Source organism: Anomaloglossus baeobatrachus, chromosome 5 (genome assembly GCF_048569485.1).
Source record: "Anomaloglossus baeobatrachus isolate aAnoBae1 chromosome 5, aAnoBae1.hap1, whole genome shotgun sequence".
Classification (NCBI taxonomy): domain Eukaryota; kingdom Metazoa; phylum Chordata; class Amphibia; order Anura; family Aromobatidae; genus Anomaloglossus; species Anomaloglossus baeobatrachus.
Window position 1 is genome coordinate 252107698 of NC_134357.1, and position 15261 is coordinate 252122958.

Below are 15261 nucleotides of genomic sequence, written 5' to 3' on the forward strand. Positions count from 1 at the left end.
AGACATTTGGGCCACTGAACTATGCGTGGTCAATATTCCCCTGTATATATGTTGTACCTGTTGTGCCCCCTACCAGAATTCTAGTGGGAAAGCCAAAGACTCTAAAGTTGTATTCTTTTAATGTTTGCAACGTTCAAGCAATGCGCCTCCCATAAAGGGATGTAAAGTTTTAAAAATGTTACTGTTATATGCATATATAAAAACTTTGCAGTTTCTCCCACTGTCTTCTTGTTTCAGCCCGCGGACGTACTGGGATTCGCTGTGGGGGAGTGTGGCGCCCCTGAGGCTTCCGTCGCCACAGAGACATTGCACCTCAGCCAGAGGTGTGATGTCCCATTCTGGGTAAGGAACGGAGTAAACACTGGTTCACAGGCAAATTCACACTACACCCATTGTTAGGCATATTTTGGACCAGGGATAGTGGCAGCTTCCCCCTCATGCTGCATGCTGGGGGGCCATAAGACCCATCCCTTCTCCCATAGGGTGGGGCCTAGCAACTGGGTAGGTGGGAGGAGCCAACAGCAAAGTAGAGCAGGGACAGGAAGGTCAAGGTAGTTAGTTAGATAGTCTGAGAGAGGAGAGGAGGAGTGAAAACAGAGAGAGAAAGGTTGATATCTCAGAACAGCAACAGAAAGTGAAACTTCCTGGTGGAGACCCTGGGGCCCAGCTAGGCCCAGGTGACACCACAGCAATGAACTACAGAAAGGATTCCAGGGCCACTGAAAGGCTTTCAAGCTTGTGGCCTGTTCCACTAAGTCATCGGGTGGAGGGATCAGGCTGCATACAGGGAACGGTCCCTAGAAACTGGAGGAAGGGAATTCATTTTCCAAAAGTGAACACCGAGGCCCAGGGTGGTTGCAAGCGCCCAGGGCCACATCCCACTGTAGAACCCCTGGGAAGAGGGCAAAGTACCATCCAGGCAAGCCTTCTTGTCCAGAACCTATAGTGGAGGCCAAGACAGGTTTATCCAGAGAAGTCAAGGCTTTAAAGACAGCCGAGGGAAGAGACACAACAGAAGGGTGCACCGGCATTTACTCCCAGATCTACCCGGGATCGGCGGAGTCCCTGACAGGGGATTCCAGCACACCAGTGGGCGACCAGGTCGCGACAGCCATGAACCAGTGAGTAAAACCTTGAAACTGCACCCCCTGGTGTTGCCTCCATTATTTCGCCTGCACTGCACCATCTACAACACCACCATAGACTTTAATAAGCACCAACGGTTGCCCCGGGGTACCACTCCACCTGTGGGGAGCATAACCATCCCAGCTGCTAGTCCATCAGCCCCGGAGGTCACAACCAGCAGCGGCGGCTCCATAGCCGCAATCCACAGGTGGTGTCACGAATATTCTACAAACTTTATTATTAGTTACCACCCCCACAACTGCCATATTAGTTGACCCCGCCAGGGTTACGGAGTCGGGCACCGCCACCACTGACTACCCCCGGACTAGTCCGGCCCGACACCGGGTGTCCCAAAGCCCTGGGGTGGGCGAGTCATATGCGAGAGCACCTCCCAGGACCAGCGTGAAACTTGATGGACCTAGGTCTTTTTTCAATGTAACTATGTATCTATAATAGCAGAATACCTGACAGGGAAAAGCTTCTTTTCTATTGGAGGAGGGTGATGGACAGGTCTGGTCACACGTTCCTGCACCAACAGTCATTGTATGGACAGATGTTCTGGTCAATGTGTGAGGTAAGCGACTCTAATAAGAGAAAATGGCCGAACTATTTAATATACAGTATTTTAATAAAGAACATAAGAGTGAGGACCATGGAATGTAATTGATGTGCCATCGTGGTTTCTTGGAACATGGCAGGCAATCTGGTCATTGAGGTCACTGGTCTTCTTTTTTTTTTTTTCGCATTAACTTTTTAATGGTCTCAAATTTTGGTGACAGATTTTGGTCAAGTTGTTTCCACTTAAAAATTACTGTTTTAAAAACACTAATAACTTAAAAACTGCCACAAACAAAATGGTCCACAGACATTCCTTTCCTTCTGAAGCTTTTACGATGCATTGTAATCATTAACCAGTCTTTTACTATTAAACTGAAATGGCCAATTAAAACAAACAGTTCTGAGACCGATCTTCCACCGCTGGTTAAGACTGAGGTGGTACTGGATTTTTGGAATATTCATTTGGATTTCTGGGCCTTTTGAGCGGACTTTGTGACTTTGCCAGCACCAGGTGCCTTCTTTTCAACGGCCTTGATGACACCGACAGCAACGGTCTGTCTCATTTCACGCACAGCAAAGCGCCCAAGAGGAGGATAGTCAGAGAAGCTCTCCACACACATGGGCTTGCCGGGGACCATTTCAACAATGGCAGCATCACCAGACTTCAGAGACTTGGGGTTTTCTTCCAGTTTCTTACCAGAACGACGATCAATCTTCTCCTTCAGCTCAGCAAACTTGCAAGCAATGTGAGCAGTGTGGCAATCGAACACAGGTGCATACCCAGCACTGATCTGGCCAGGGTGGTTCAGGATAATAACCTGTGCGGTGAATCCACCAGCCTCAAGAGGAGGGTCGTTCTTGCTGTCACCAGCAACGTTACCACGACGGATGTCTTTCACGGAAACGTTCTTTACGTTGAAACCAACGTTGTCACCGGGCATAGCCTCGGTCAGAGCTTCGTGATGCATTTCCACTGACTTAACTTCAGTTGTTACATTGACTGGGGCAAAAGTGACCACCATGCCTGGTTTCAGGACACCAGTTTCCACACGACCAACAGGTACTGTGCCAATACCACCAATCTTGTAGACATCCTGAAGGGGCAGACGAAGAGGCTTGTCAGTGGGGCGGCTTGGTGGCAGAATGCAGTCAAGAGCTTCAAGCAGGGTAGTTCCGCTGCCTTTTCCTTCTTTGCGGGTGATGCTCCATCCCTTGAACCAGGGCATGTTAGCACTTGGCTCAAGCATGTTATCACCGTTCCATCCAGAAATGGGCACAAAGGCAACGGTATCTGGGTTGTATCCAATCTTCTTAATGTAAGTGCTGACTTCTTTTACAATTTCTTCGTATCTCTTCTGGCTGTATGGGGGTTCAGTGGAATCCATCTTGTTGACACCAACAATGAGCTGTTTCACACCCAGGGTGTAGGCCAGGAGAGCATGCTCACGGGTTTGTCCGTTCTTTGAGATACCATCCTCAAACTCACCCACGCCGGCAGCAACGATCAGGACAGCGCAGTCAGCCTGAGAAGTACCAGTGATCATGTTCTTGATGAAGTCTCTGTGTCCAGGGGCATCAATAATGGTCACATAGTACTTGCTGGTCTCAAATTTCCACAGGGAGATATCAATGGCGATACCACGCTCACGTTCAGCCTTCAGTTTGTCCAGGACCCAAGCGTACTTGAAGGAGCCCTTGCCCATCTCAGCGGCTTCCTTCTCGAACTTCTCAATGGTACGCTTGTCAATACCACCGCATTTGTAGATGAGATGTCCGGTTGTTGTGGACTTGCCAGAATCTACGTGTCCAATGACGACAATGTTGATGTGTGTCTTTTCCTTTCCCATTTTGAGTGTTTAGATGTTTGGCGATGGACACCTTGTAAATTCGCCGCAGACCCGGTGAGGAAGAGCGTCACTGGTCTTCTTGTTGGGTTAAGTGGCTGGCATTTGCCAGAGCTATCAGAAGGCGAGTCCGGCTTGGTATTGACCTCTAGTAACAGCTCCACCTCAGGCAGCCATGATATTTGTAAGTTAGTATTCCTAATAAGAAGTAAATGAAGTTTAATAGCTGTTCTTTCTTGTTATCCTTACATGGCTATACTGGGTAAATAAAAAGTAGCCTAGATCATGACATACTTTCTAATCAAACTACTTAAACATCAAAAGGAGCACAGCGTGCCAGGAAAGAAAAAGATCCAGCCCTTAAGTAGTAAAGAAGAGTTGATCTTTTATTTGGAATAAAATAATTTCAAGGATGAGAGGCCTTTATGAAGTGTACAGATACATAGTGCTAATAGACTGAACATTTGAGTATATTGTTATATAACATCATCATATTCCACAGTGCTTTACAGATGTGATTGTCACAGTCATATCCCTGCTGTTTTGAGACTAGTGACAAGCTTAGGACTGGAGGTTTGTCTCGGTCTGGAGCGCAGTCAACTCTTTGTTATAATACGATTGGTAAATCGCATAAATCACATAGGAGACACTGGGACTGCTATATATACATCCCATAGGAGACATTGGGGGCAAATACATCACAGGAAGGGCTGGGGACATATATACATACAGTATATATATCACAGGAGGGGCTGGTGCCATAAAAAAATCACAGGCGGGGCTGGAGCCATATAAAATCAAAGGAGAAACTGGCGCTATATACATCACAGGAGGGGCTGGGCATACACATAACAGGAGTGGCTGGGGGCATATAGATCACAAGAGGGGTTGAGGCATATAGATCACAAGAGGGGCTGGGGCACATACATCACAGGAGGGGCTGAGGGCATCTACATCACTGGGGGAGGCATATACATCACTGGAGGGCACGGACAGCACTGGGGGGCATGGACAGAACTGGGGGGCATGGAAAGTACCGGGGAAGCACAGACATCACAAGGGGGGCATGAACAGCACTGGCAAGGCATGTACAACACTGGGGGGCACGTTAGAACTGGGTGCATGGACAGCAGTGGGATGCATATGACTCACCCACGGGGTCTCTAGGGTTACCTGTCACAGGTCTGCGGTTCTTCTCCTGTGACGCCGTGGTGGTATTGCCCGGATTCGTGATGGGGATGAGGGGAGTAGTTGTTCGTGATTCCACCTGTGGTATGCGGCCAGGTATTAGCCGCCGCTGCGGAAAGTCTCTCTTTCCTGGGGCAGATGGTGATGCAGCTCGGGTGTTGCAGCTCTCCACAGGCAGAGCTAGGCCCCAGGGAGGATGTTAAGCGTAGTAGTCGCCTATGGCACAGGGGAGCGATGTTGTGAGCGCCGCAGTAATGGGACGACACAGAAGGTGCAGTTCAAATTTTGTACTCACTGGAAGCACACCAGCGTTGGAGTGCCGAGCTACGCCTTGATGGGCTCCAGCCGATCCCAGATACTTCGGAGGTCATGGCTGGTGTTTCCTTCTGTGCATCACCTTTCGACGGTTTTCCTCCACCCCAGCTCCTGGGCCATGGAATGTGTCATGGGTGCCTTCTGCACTCCCCACAAACTCTTTGATTTCACTTCTTTCCTAAGAACCAGGGTCGAGCTTCCAGCTCCAGATCACGGACCCCGAACTGTCCATGTCTTTGCTTATCTCCTCCTGAGTGTGACCTGGCGCTTGTGTGGAGCCCCGTATTACCTTCAGGTGCAGGCAGCCGCAGGGTCTTCATGGGCTTGGAAGTCTTCTGGTCACAGGTAGGTTAACTTCAATGGGAATCGTGACGCTACTCTCGGTAATTGCGGTCAGGGGGTGACTGCCACTGCAGGTTAGGGGACGCCTGGGGCTGATGTTAAATGCAGTCAGATGTTGTAACCTCCCCAGAGTGAGGCTGGCCCCAGGGTCCAGTGTAAGTATGTAGTACGACAGGTCGCAGAAGAACTCACACACAAAACAGCAATGTCTTTCAGGGTTTTTACTCACTTTCACAAGGCAGGGGTGAGTTAACCCGGGCGATATCCCTTCAGCTGATGTAGGGGTGACTGCTGACTTGCCTTCCTAGCCCTTCTTGTTTTGAGGTGACCCCGACCTGAAGTCTTGTTGGGATCACACAGGGAAGTCGCATACGCCTTTCTCCCCTTTCTGGCCTGTTTGCGGGCAGCATGGACCAAGTAATTCTGGCTGCTTGCCGTCAGTCACTTATGGGCCCCTCGTTGCTGCTGTAGCTACGGACTCGGTATAGGTTGGTGAAGCGCATAAAGTACCAGCAGTTTGGGCAGGCCAACTGAATGGGCCCCTTCTCTGGGGACCTGTACCCCGTGCGGGCTGGGTCTACTGACAGTTCCCTTACTCAGCCACCTCTCTGCACTCCGGCCTTAGGTGGTTTTTAGGCAGCACTAAACAGTAGCCCTTCTCCCCCACCAGCAGCCACGAACGGTGCAGTGTCTGGAAGGGCACTGCTCTGCCCTCCAGACGTGACTCTTCCACTTGCTTCTCCTTTGGCTGCCTCTGCACAACTCCCTTGTTCCCAGTGACACCATCCACCACTAGCTGGGAGGCGAGGGCCACCCCCCCTCCCTGGGTCTGCTCAGGGCTCCCCTCTAGCTGTGCGTGTGCTCTAGTTACTAGTGTTTCGTGTGTCCACACCCTAGTCAGCCTCTGGGATTACCTGTGTTGTGCTGATCCAGCATGGGTGCAGTACTCAGTGGTTCCTGACCAGGTCAGGGGCGCCACACTTGCTGCGCCCGGAGCTAACTCTAACTGAATGCTGTGTGTGATGGCTCCTCACTTCCCCTTTTGGTGCCCCACCTCCCGGGTTGCTGAACTAGTGGGCATGAGGTCCCATACCTCATGATAGCCACCCCAGCACCTACCCTAGCCCAGTCCCAGTGGAAGAGTCCCAGTGTTATGTGTTGGATGAGCGTGTTTGGTGCTGATTACCGGTGACGACCTCCTCCGTATTCGAGATGAATACTGCACCTTGGGTGAGGTGCAGTACCCTGGGGCGCCTGAAGCCGCAGGGCCGCCACACATGGACAGCACTCAGGGGCACAGACATCACTAGGAGGACATGGAAAGCACTGGGAGGCACAGACAGCATAGAGGAGAACACATCACTGGGAGGTGGCATACAGCACTGTGAGGGTGGCACACTGGCGTGGGGGGGTCACACAGCATTGGGATGGGGGGGTCACACAGCACTGGGAGGCATGTAAAGCACTGACAGTAAAGCTGCTGATTGTCTTCTATGGGATGGGGGCACAGTGAGCACTAAGCTTGCCCATAAAGTAATTCCTCAGCATGCTGGCACTGGCCAGCATGAGGACCAAATGGTGTGCACACACAGCTTTCAGTAATGAGTACTGCATGCATGTCCTCGCAGCCCACATGGAGATTTGAAGGGCCGGAAGCCAGAAAGCCTAGCAGTGCCTGGGAGCTGCAGTAAAGGTCCTCACCCTTTTACTAAGTAAAGAAAGTCTCAACTAGGGGGCTGTGCTTAGGGGGCATAAAAGTGCTTAGAAGTTTCAATCAAAAGCTCTTTAACTTAACAGGAGTATTAGTGAGTCTTGATGTGGTATCTACCTGATATTCTGGATTACAGAAAAATGCCTAAAAAGGACTGTCATGTGTAATCTATTACCTTAAACTATCAAAAACCAGAGTGTGTACAGCATGTCTTGCTGTGTGACTTGCTTGTGTAATTGTTCTCTGTAGACGGGCTGTGTATAAATCTGAACTTGTTTCTGTGCCAAAGAATGAGGAGAACATCTAATAGGGGACGTAGCTGTGGTGCTGTAGCTTCTTCAGGGCAAGGACATGGTAGATGTGTGCCTGTTACGCTCCAAACTGAAACATCTTCCTCTGGTGCACACAGGCCGCAGGCTGGTCATCTTCATTTCTGAGGCCCAAGCACCACTGCATAATGATGAGGCCAGACCATGTTGAGATAGTTTTAGATTATATGGCTACCAGTGCCTCCAGTTCCTTTGCATTGCCTTCCACATGGTCCACATCTGAAAGCTCAGAGTTGTCGCCTAAAGGCCATTTTACACACAGAGATAAATCTGCGGCAGATCTGTGGTTGCAGTGAAATTGTGGACAATCAGTGCCAGGTTTGTGGCTGTGTACAAATGGAACAATATGTCCATGATTTTACTGCAACCACAGATCTGCCAAAGATTTATCTCTGTGTGTAAAGTGGCCTTAAGTTCCATGATCATCTTCCTTCCATCTCAACTAGAGATGAGCGAGTACCATTCCTAATGGCTATACTCATTTCGGACTATAAGACGCACCTGACCATAAGACGCACCCTGGTTTTAGAGGGGGAAAATAGGAAAATAAAATTTTAACCAAAAAATATGGTCATGACACACTGTTATGGGGCGAGGATCTGCTGCTGACACTGTTATGGGGGTAATGTCCCCAAATTCTCTACTAAGGTACCCCATTCTGGTAATGATCCTCCTGCCTTGTATATGATCCTGCTCATATACCCCCATCCTGCTCATGATATACCCCCCATCCATCCTGCTCATAATATACCCCCCATCCATCCTGCTCATAATATGCCCCCCATCCATCCTGCTCATAATATACCCCCCATCCATCCTGCTCATGATATAACCCCATCCATCCTGCTCATGATATAACCCCATCCATCCTGCTCATAATATACCCCCCATTCATCCTGCTCATAATATACCCCCCATCCATCCTGCTCATGATATACCCCCATCCATCCTGCTCATAATATACCCCCCATCCATCCTGCTCATGATATACCCCCATCCATCCTGCTCATAATATACCCCCCATTCATCCTGCTCATAATATGCCCCCCATCCATCCTGCTCATGATATACCCCCATCCATCCTGCTCATAATATACCCCCCATCCATCCTGCTCATAATATACGACCCATCCATCCTGCTCATAATATACCCCCCATCCATCCTGCTCATGATATACCCCCATCCATCCTGCTCATGATATAACCCCATCCATCCTGCTCATGATATACCCCCATCCATCCTGCTCATGATATACCCCCATCCTGGTATATGGCCTGTGGCACAGAAAAAAAAATAAACGTTTATACTCACCTTTCCTCACTCCCTGAAGCACCGATCTCTGTCTCAGCTGCAGCGCCGCTGTGTGGAGCCGTCACCGCGTGTGGAGCCGTCACTGTTGTCTGCAGCATCGCGAATCGATGTCTTCCTGTCTGTGCCGGTCAGCTGAGCTGGTGGACACTAGCGGCGCGCACAGCGATGACGTCATCGCTGTGCGCGCCGCTAGTGTCCAGATCAGCTGACCGGCACAGACAGGAAGACATCGCGTGATGCTGCAGGGGGACGACTCCACACGCGGTGACGGGTGAGTGTACTGATTCACTGCACCCCGCGCTGATAATGACGCACGGGGGGCAGTGAATACAGCCGCACATGATCACTCCAGGCTGTAGTTGCCCGGGGTGATCACATCCGGCTGTTAATTATGCGCGCACCCCCCCCGCCCATCACCCCGCCCACCTGTCAGCGCCGGTTTCGCTGAGAGATGATGGGCGGGAGGATGGGCATGCATATGTAATGAGCGGGCCCACGTGGTCACGGCAGGCGCTGCTGCAGCCTGCTCGTGCCCCCGATGGCCCGCTCCACCGCAGCACCCACATTCCCGGCCGCAGCCCTATAGTCAGACCATAAGACGCACCCCCCACTTTCCCCCAACATTTGGGGGGGGAAAAGTGCGTCTTATGGTCCGAAAAATACGGTACTTTGTAATATTTGTGTATTCATTCTGAATAGCAAGTATAATGCAAGTCATTTGGAAATGTGAGTAATTTTAATTTTCTGTTGGACCCAACAAAGAGGTCTGGGGGCCTGAGGAAAAGGGTGAAATGGATGGGAAAGTGATGAAACTGAATGGGGAGAGCTTGGAGAATATGCCTGTGTGACGCCCTGGGCAAGCCAGGGGTCACAGGTCATCACACCACCACACCCTACACCTCAGTTAGGAACATCAAAGCTAACCTAAAATCATTGTTGCCTTCCTCCAGGGGCTGGTGTCCACACCAGGGTGTGGGCTAGGCGGTTGGCTCCGCCCACCGAGGAGTTCACAGCCCGTGAGGTGGGAAAAACCAGGCAGTCAGCTCAGGGAAGAGCTAGAGTGAGGAGTAAACAAGCAGATGAGTTTAGAGGAGTGAAGTAGAAGGAGTAAACAGTTGAGTAGGGTAGTTGGGTAGAGTTGAGCGCGGTTCGTGGTTCTCCAGTTCGCGGTTTGAGTGATTTTGGGGGCTGTTCTAGATCGAACTAGAACTCGAGCTTTTTGCTAAAGCTCAATAGTTCTAGTTACGTTCGAGAACGGTTCTAGCAGCAAAAAGACAAGCTAATTACTAGCTGGCTTTCCGCTGTAATAGTGTAAGTCACTCTGTGACTCACACTATTATGAAATTTCAGCGTATAGTGTGCGGGAACAGCGCATTCAGATCACTGCTGCTGGAATAATGGTGATCGCCATTTTTTTTTTTTTTCATTGTCTTCCTTCCCTAAGCACGCGCGTGTAGTGGGGCGGGCCAGCATGTCAGCCAATCCCACACACACACACAGCTAAGTGGACTTTTAGCCAGAGAAGCAACGGCATGTGTGATAGGATGTCCATGTCATATGTCCCTGTCAGTCACCGCTGGCGTAGCTCCTGTCTCCGATACTGCTGTGTACGCTCTACACACAGCGCTATACAGAATAGGGATAGAAGTTTCTATTAGCCCTTGTAAGGGCTAATTCCAGCAGGCTCAGAGCCATAGGTGACAGTCAGGTCCGTGGAAACAGATTTTAACAGCTACAGAAGATACCAGCGTCTGTGTAGCTAAGGTCAGGGATTTCCTCGCTGCATTTCCCCATTAGGAGGGATAGAAAGTGAGGCTTCCTTTCCTGTACACTGACCCACAACCCTGCCACAGTACCCTCCTGCCCTTTGCACACTCAAGCTCATTGTTACTAAGCCATTATACTAGCAAACACTGAGGAAACTTAGTGGCATCCTAAAAGGGGCTGTTGGACTTCCATTATTGTCCCACTGGTGCAAAGCTATTTGCAGCACCACTGCGTTGCACACTGAAACTCATTGTTACTAAGCCATTATACTAGCAAACACTGAGGAAACTTAGTGGCATCCTAAAAGTGGCTGTTGGACTCCATTTGTGCCCCACTGGTGCAAAGCTATTTCCAGCACCTCTGCATTACACCCTCCTGCTCATTTTTAATACGCTATAATAATAGCAAAAAATGCTGCAACTTAGTGCCACCCAAAAAGTGGCTGTTGTACTCCATTTGTGGCCCACTGGTGCAAAGATATTTCCAGCACCTCTGCATTACACCCTCCTGCTCTGTTTTTAACAAGCTATAATAATAGCAAAAAATGCTGCAATTTAGTGGCAGACAAAAAGTGGCTGTTGTACTCCATTAGTGCCCCACTGGTGCAAAGCTATTTCCAGCACCTCTGCATTACACCCTCCTGCTTATTTTGCTACGCTATTTTTATAGCAAACTCATGGAATTCCTTGCTACATTTCATCATTAGGAGAGATAGAAAGTGAGGCTTCCTTTACTGTCCTGGTACACACAGAACACGGCCACTGTACCCATCTGCCCACTTTAGCCACGCTATTAATTTTGCCCAAAGAACTGACTCTTTTTCTGCCATCCTAAAATTGTTTGGAATACTAAGTTAGTGTTACTTTGCTGCCAAGCAAGGTGCAACACATGGGCATTCTACACTCCTTTCGATTTGTGGAACGCAATTATTAACTGCAGGTAGTCCAGCCAATCTGTGACAAAGGTGCAGGCGTGGATATAATGTTTCCTTCATCCAATGGTGGTTTTCTCGATGTCTGACAGCTCAACAATACCATCTGTTTTCACTTACAAAACAAGTGATGACCTGCCAATCACACTCCTGCTTACGGGTAACGGGGTGGAAGTTCAGTGTGAAAAAGCATGAGTGACTGCTGTCCCCACAGTCACAGAGGATGAAGAGCACACAGATGCACTTGATGGGGCAGGCGGTGGTTGCACAGCCCTGCTAGGTTGCACTGTAGCACAGTGAAATTACCATTTCGACTTATGCTTCATTTTAAGTCTTGGATTTGGTGGGCTCCCCAGTATGCAGCAAAACCACGCAACATGAAAAGCACTGTATGCAGTTGGGTTCATAAATGATTGTTTAACTTTCCCAAAACAAACAATAAGAAACAATAAGAATAAGAAATTGAAATAATAGAACAATCTATTCAGTTGCCTACTACTTGCTAATCCCTCTGCATAGCAGCAGTAATTGTGTGTTTGTGTGTGTGTGTGTGTGTGTGTGTGCAAACACAACTTACTAGTGGCGCATCACAAGAGCTTCCCAGTTATGTACCTAAACATAGACAAAACACATCACCTACCCTGAATACCCTTGTTAGCTGAAGCCTCAAAGATAAGGCAGATGATAGCAGTGTGAATGCAAACCACACAGCTCTGCAACACAGTCAAGGAAATCTTGAAAATCAACAGTCAATGCAAACATGTGTCGCTGTCCCTCTATGATTTAAACTGTACGTGACAATTTGACAGTGCAGAGGCAGCAAGTCTGATTGTCTATATAGTCATCCTATCCAGAACAGATACAGTTAGGTCCAGAAATATTTGGACAGTGACACAAGTTTTGTTATTTTAGCTGTTTACAAAAACATGTTCAGAAATACAATTATATATATAATATGGGCTGAAAGTGCACACTCCCAGCTGCAATATGAGAGTTTTCACATCCAAATCGGAGAAAGGGTTTAGGAATCATAGCTCTGTAATGCATAGCCTCCTCTTTTTCAAGGGACCAAAAGTAATTGGACAAGGGACTCTAAGGGCTGCAATTAACTCTGAAGGCATCTCCCTCGTTAACCTGTAATCAATGAAGTACTTATAAGGTCTGGGGTTGATTACAGGTGTGTGGTTTTGCATTTGGAAGCTGTTGCTGTGACCAGACAACATGCGGTCTAAGGAACTCTCAATTGAGGTGAAGCAGAACATCCTGAGGCTGAAAAAAAAGAAAAAATCCATCAGAGAGATAGCAGACATGCTTGGAGTAGCAAAATCAACAGTCGGGTACATTCTGAGAAAAAAGGAATTGACTGGTGAGCTTGGGAACTCAAAAAGGCCTGGGCGTCCACGGATGACAACAGTGGTGGATGATCGCCGCATACTTTCTTTGGTGAAGAAGAACCCATTCACAACATCAACTGAAGTCCAGAACACTCTCAGTGAAGTAGGTGTATCTGTCTCTAAGTCAACAGTAAAGAGAAGACTCCATGAAAGTAAATACAAAGGGTTCACATCTAGATGCAAACCATTCATCAATTCCAAAAATAGACAGGCCAGAGTTAAATTTGCTGAAAAACACCTCATGAAGCCAGCTCAGTTCTGGAAAAGTATTCTATGGACAGATGAGACAAAGATCAACCTGTACCAGAATGATGGGAAGAAAAAAGTTTGGAGAAGAAAAGGAACGGCACATGATCCAAGGCACACCACATCCTCTGTAAAACATGGTGGAGGCAACTTGATGGCATGGGCATGCATGGCTTTCAATGGCACTGGGTCACTTGTGTTTATTGATGACATAACAGCAGACAAGAGTAGCCGGATGAATTCTGAAGTGTACCGGGATATACTTTCAGCTCAGATTCAGCCAAATGCCGCAAAGTTGATCGGACGGCGCTTCATAGTACAGATGGACAATGACCCAAAGCATACAGCCAAAGCTCCCCAGGAGTTCATGAGTGCAAAAAAGTGGAACATTCTGCAATGGCCAAGTCAATCACCAGATCTTAACCCAATTGAGCATGCATTTCACTTGCTCAAATCCAGACTTAAGATGGAAAGACCCACAAACAAGCAAGTCCTGTAGGCTGCGGCCTGTAAAGGCCTGGCAAAGCATTAAGAAGGAGGAAACCCAGCGTTTGGTGATGTCCATGGGTTCCAGACTTAAGGCAGTGATTGCCTCCAAAGGATTCGCAACAAAATATTGAAAATAAAAATATTTTGTTTGGGTTTGGTTTATTTGTCCAATTACTTTTGACCTCCTAAAATGTGGAGTGTTTGTAAAGAAATGTGTACAATTCCTACAATTTTTATCAGATATTTTTGTTCAAACCTTCAAATTAAACGTTACAATCTGCACTTGAATTCTGTTGTAGAGGTTTCATTTCAAATCCAATGTGGTGGCATGCAGAGCCCAACTCGCGAAAATTGTGTCACTGTCCAAATATTTCTGGACCTAACTGTATGTGTTTTGATAATAAAACAAAGTGTTAAGTGCACGCATTACTATCTGGGCACAGCCTACCGTACCCGGGTACTGTGATGTCCATTTGCCATAAATACAGACTTTACGCTCCTATCATGGTAAACAGTATAGACAGCACCGGAAGAATGTTGCTCTGTGTCACAGGATGCTGCTCACTGGCGTTACAGTACTCCTCACCAAACTCCAAAAAGTCTCCCCTCACAATCGAACAAAGTGTTTCCGCGGTTGCTCCTTGCTGTAACACACACATTTATCTTTTCATTCTGTTCATAGACAGCATCTCCAAGTCCACACAAGAAGATCGTTTTGCTATTGCTATAGTGACCTAACAGACAAAAGCAGCTCCAAAAAAACAGCAGCCCCTTGTGTGTAGTCTGCAACAATGCATGCAATGAACGGCAAATAAGCATGTTGCATTCACAGTGGCTAAAGCTGAGCAATACATCCTCACGCTATCAATTCATATCCATGTGACACTTCATGGTGGAAGTACTCAAAGTTGAGATTTTTTGCCTTCGACTTACAGATTGTTACAGATTACATGACTTGGGTGATCCTTTGCTATGTCCAAAAAATTCCCAGGTTAGGCAAGGCTTACAGGCCATGCGAACTGCATAGCCAACATGACTTATGCTCATAGGCAGAGTTGTGGCTGAGGATTCTGTTGTTGACGTGCTGCCAGTACTTTGTCTTTGTCCAGAAAGACACAACGTAAACTCGTCGTCAGTAGCATCCTCCTCCACCTCCACTGCTGACGTAATCGATTGGCTCACTTTGGTTTGACAGTAAGTGGTGTCTCCAACCTCATCATCACCCTGTGTGTTTTCATTCCCCTCGTCATGAGTCCTCCGTGACAAACATGTTACCTCATCATGTTACCCATTGTCTCCACCAGGATGATGTACGGTTTGGAAATAAGGCTGTACATTATGCTCAGCACCTTCTTCATCGGGGCCTGGATCCAACTCACAAACCTTCTGGCCATCTGTGCAGATAATTTCCCCTGTCTCCTGTAACTCACTGCCTCAACACGTCAGATTATATGCTACACCCACAAGCTTCAAACGGAACCTGAAAACTCATCTGTTCATAAATAACTATAACCATTAAATGACACCACCACCATGCGGAGCTTCTGCCCAACCTACACCCCACCTACTGAACCTTCCCCAAAATACTTTACAATGTAATCTCGCAAGGGCTGGGTCCTCTGCCCTCTGTACCAGTCTGTCTATTGTTACTTGTATATGTATTCTGTATGTAACCCCCTTGTCATGTACAGCACCATGGAATCAATGGTG

The 15261-nt window shown here is 48.1% G+C and overlaps 2 protein-coding genes across 3 annotated transcripts in view; one reads left to right on the top strand and one right to left on the bottom strand.

Moving 5' to 3' along the window:
* Positions 1-15261, top strand: part of LOC142309914 (uncharacterized) — a 110145-nt gene that overhangs the window by 14572 nt on the left and 80312 nt on the right. The gene's annotated exons all lie outside the window — the stretch shown is intronic.
* Positions 2024-3590, bottom strand: LOC142311166 (elongation factor 1-alpha, somatic form-like). Its single transcript, XM_075349346.1, has one exon. The coding sequence runs from the start codon at positions 3528-3530 to the stop codon at positions 2142-2144; it is 1389 nt and encodes a 462-aa protein (XP_075205461.1). The 5' UTR covers positions 3531-3590; the 3' UTR covers positions 2024-2141.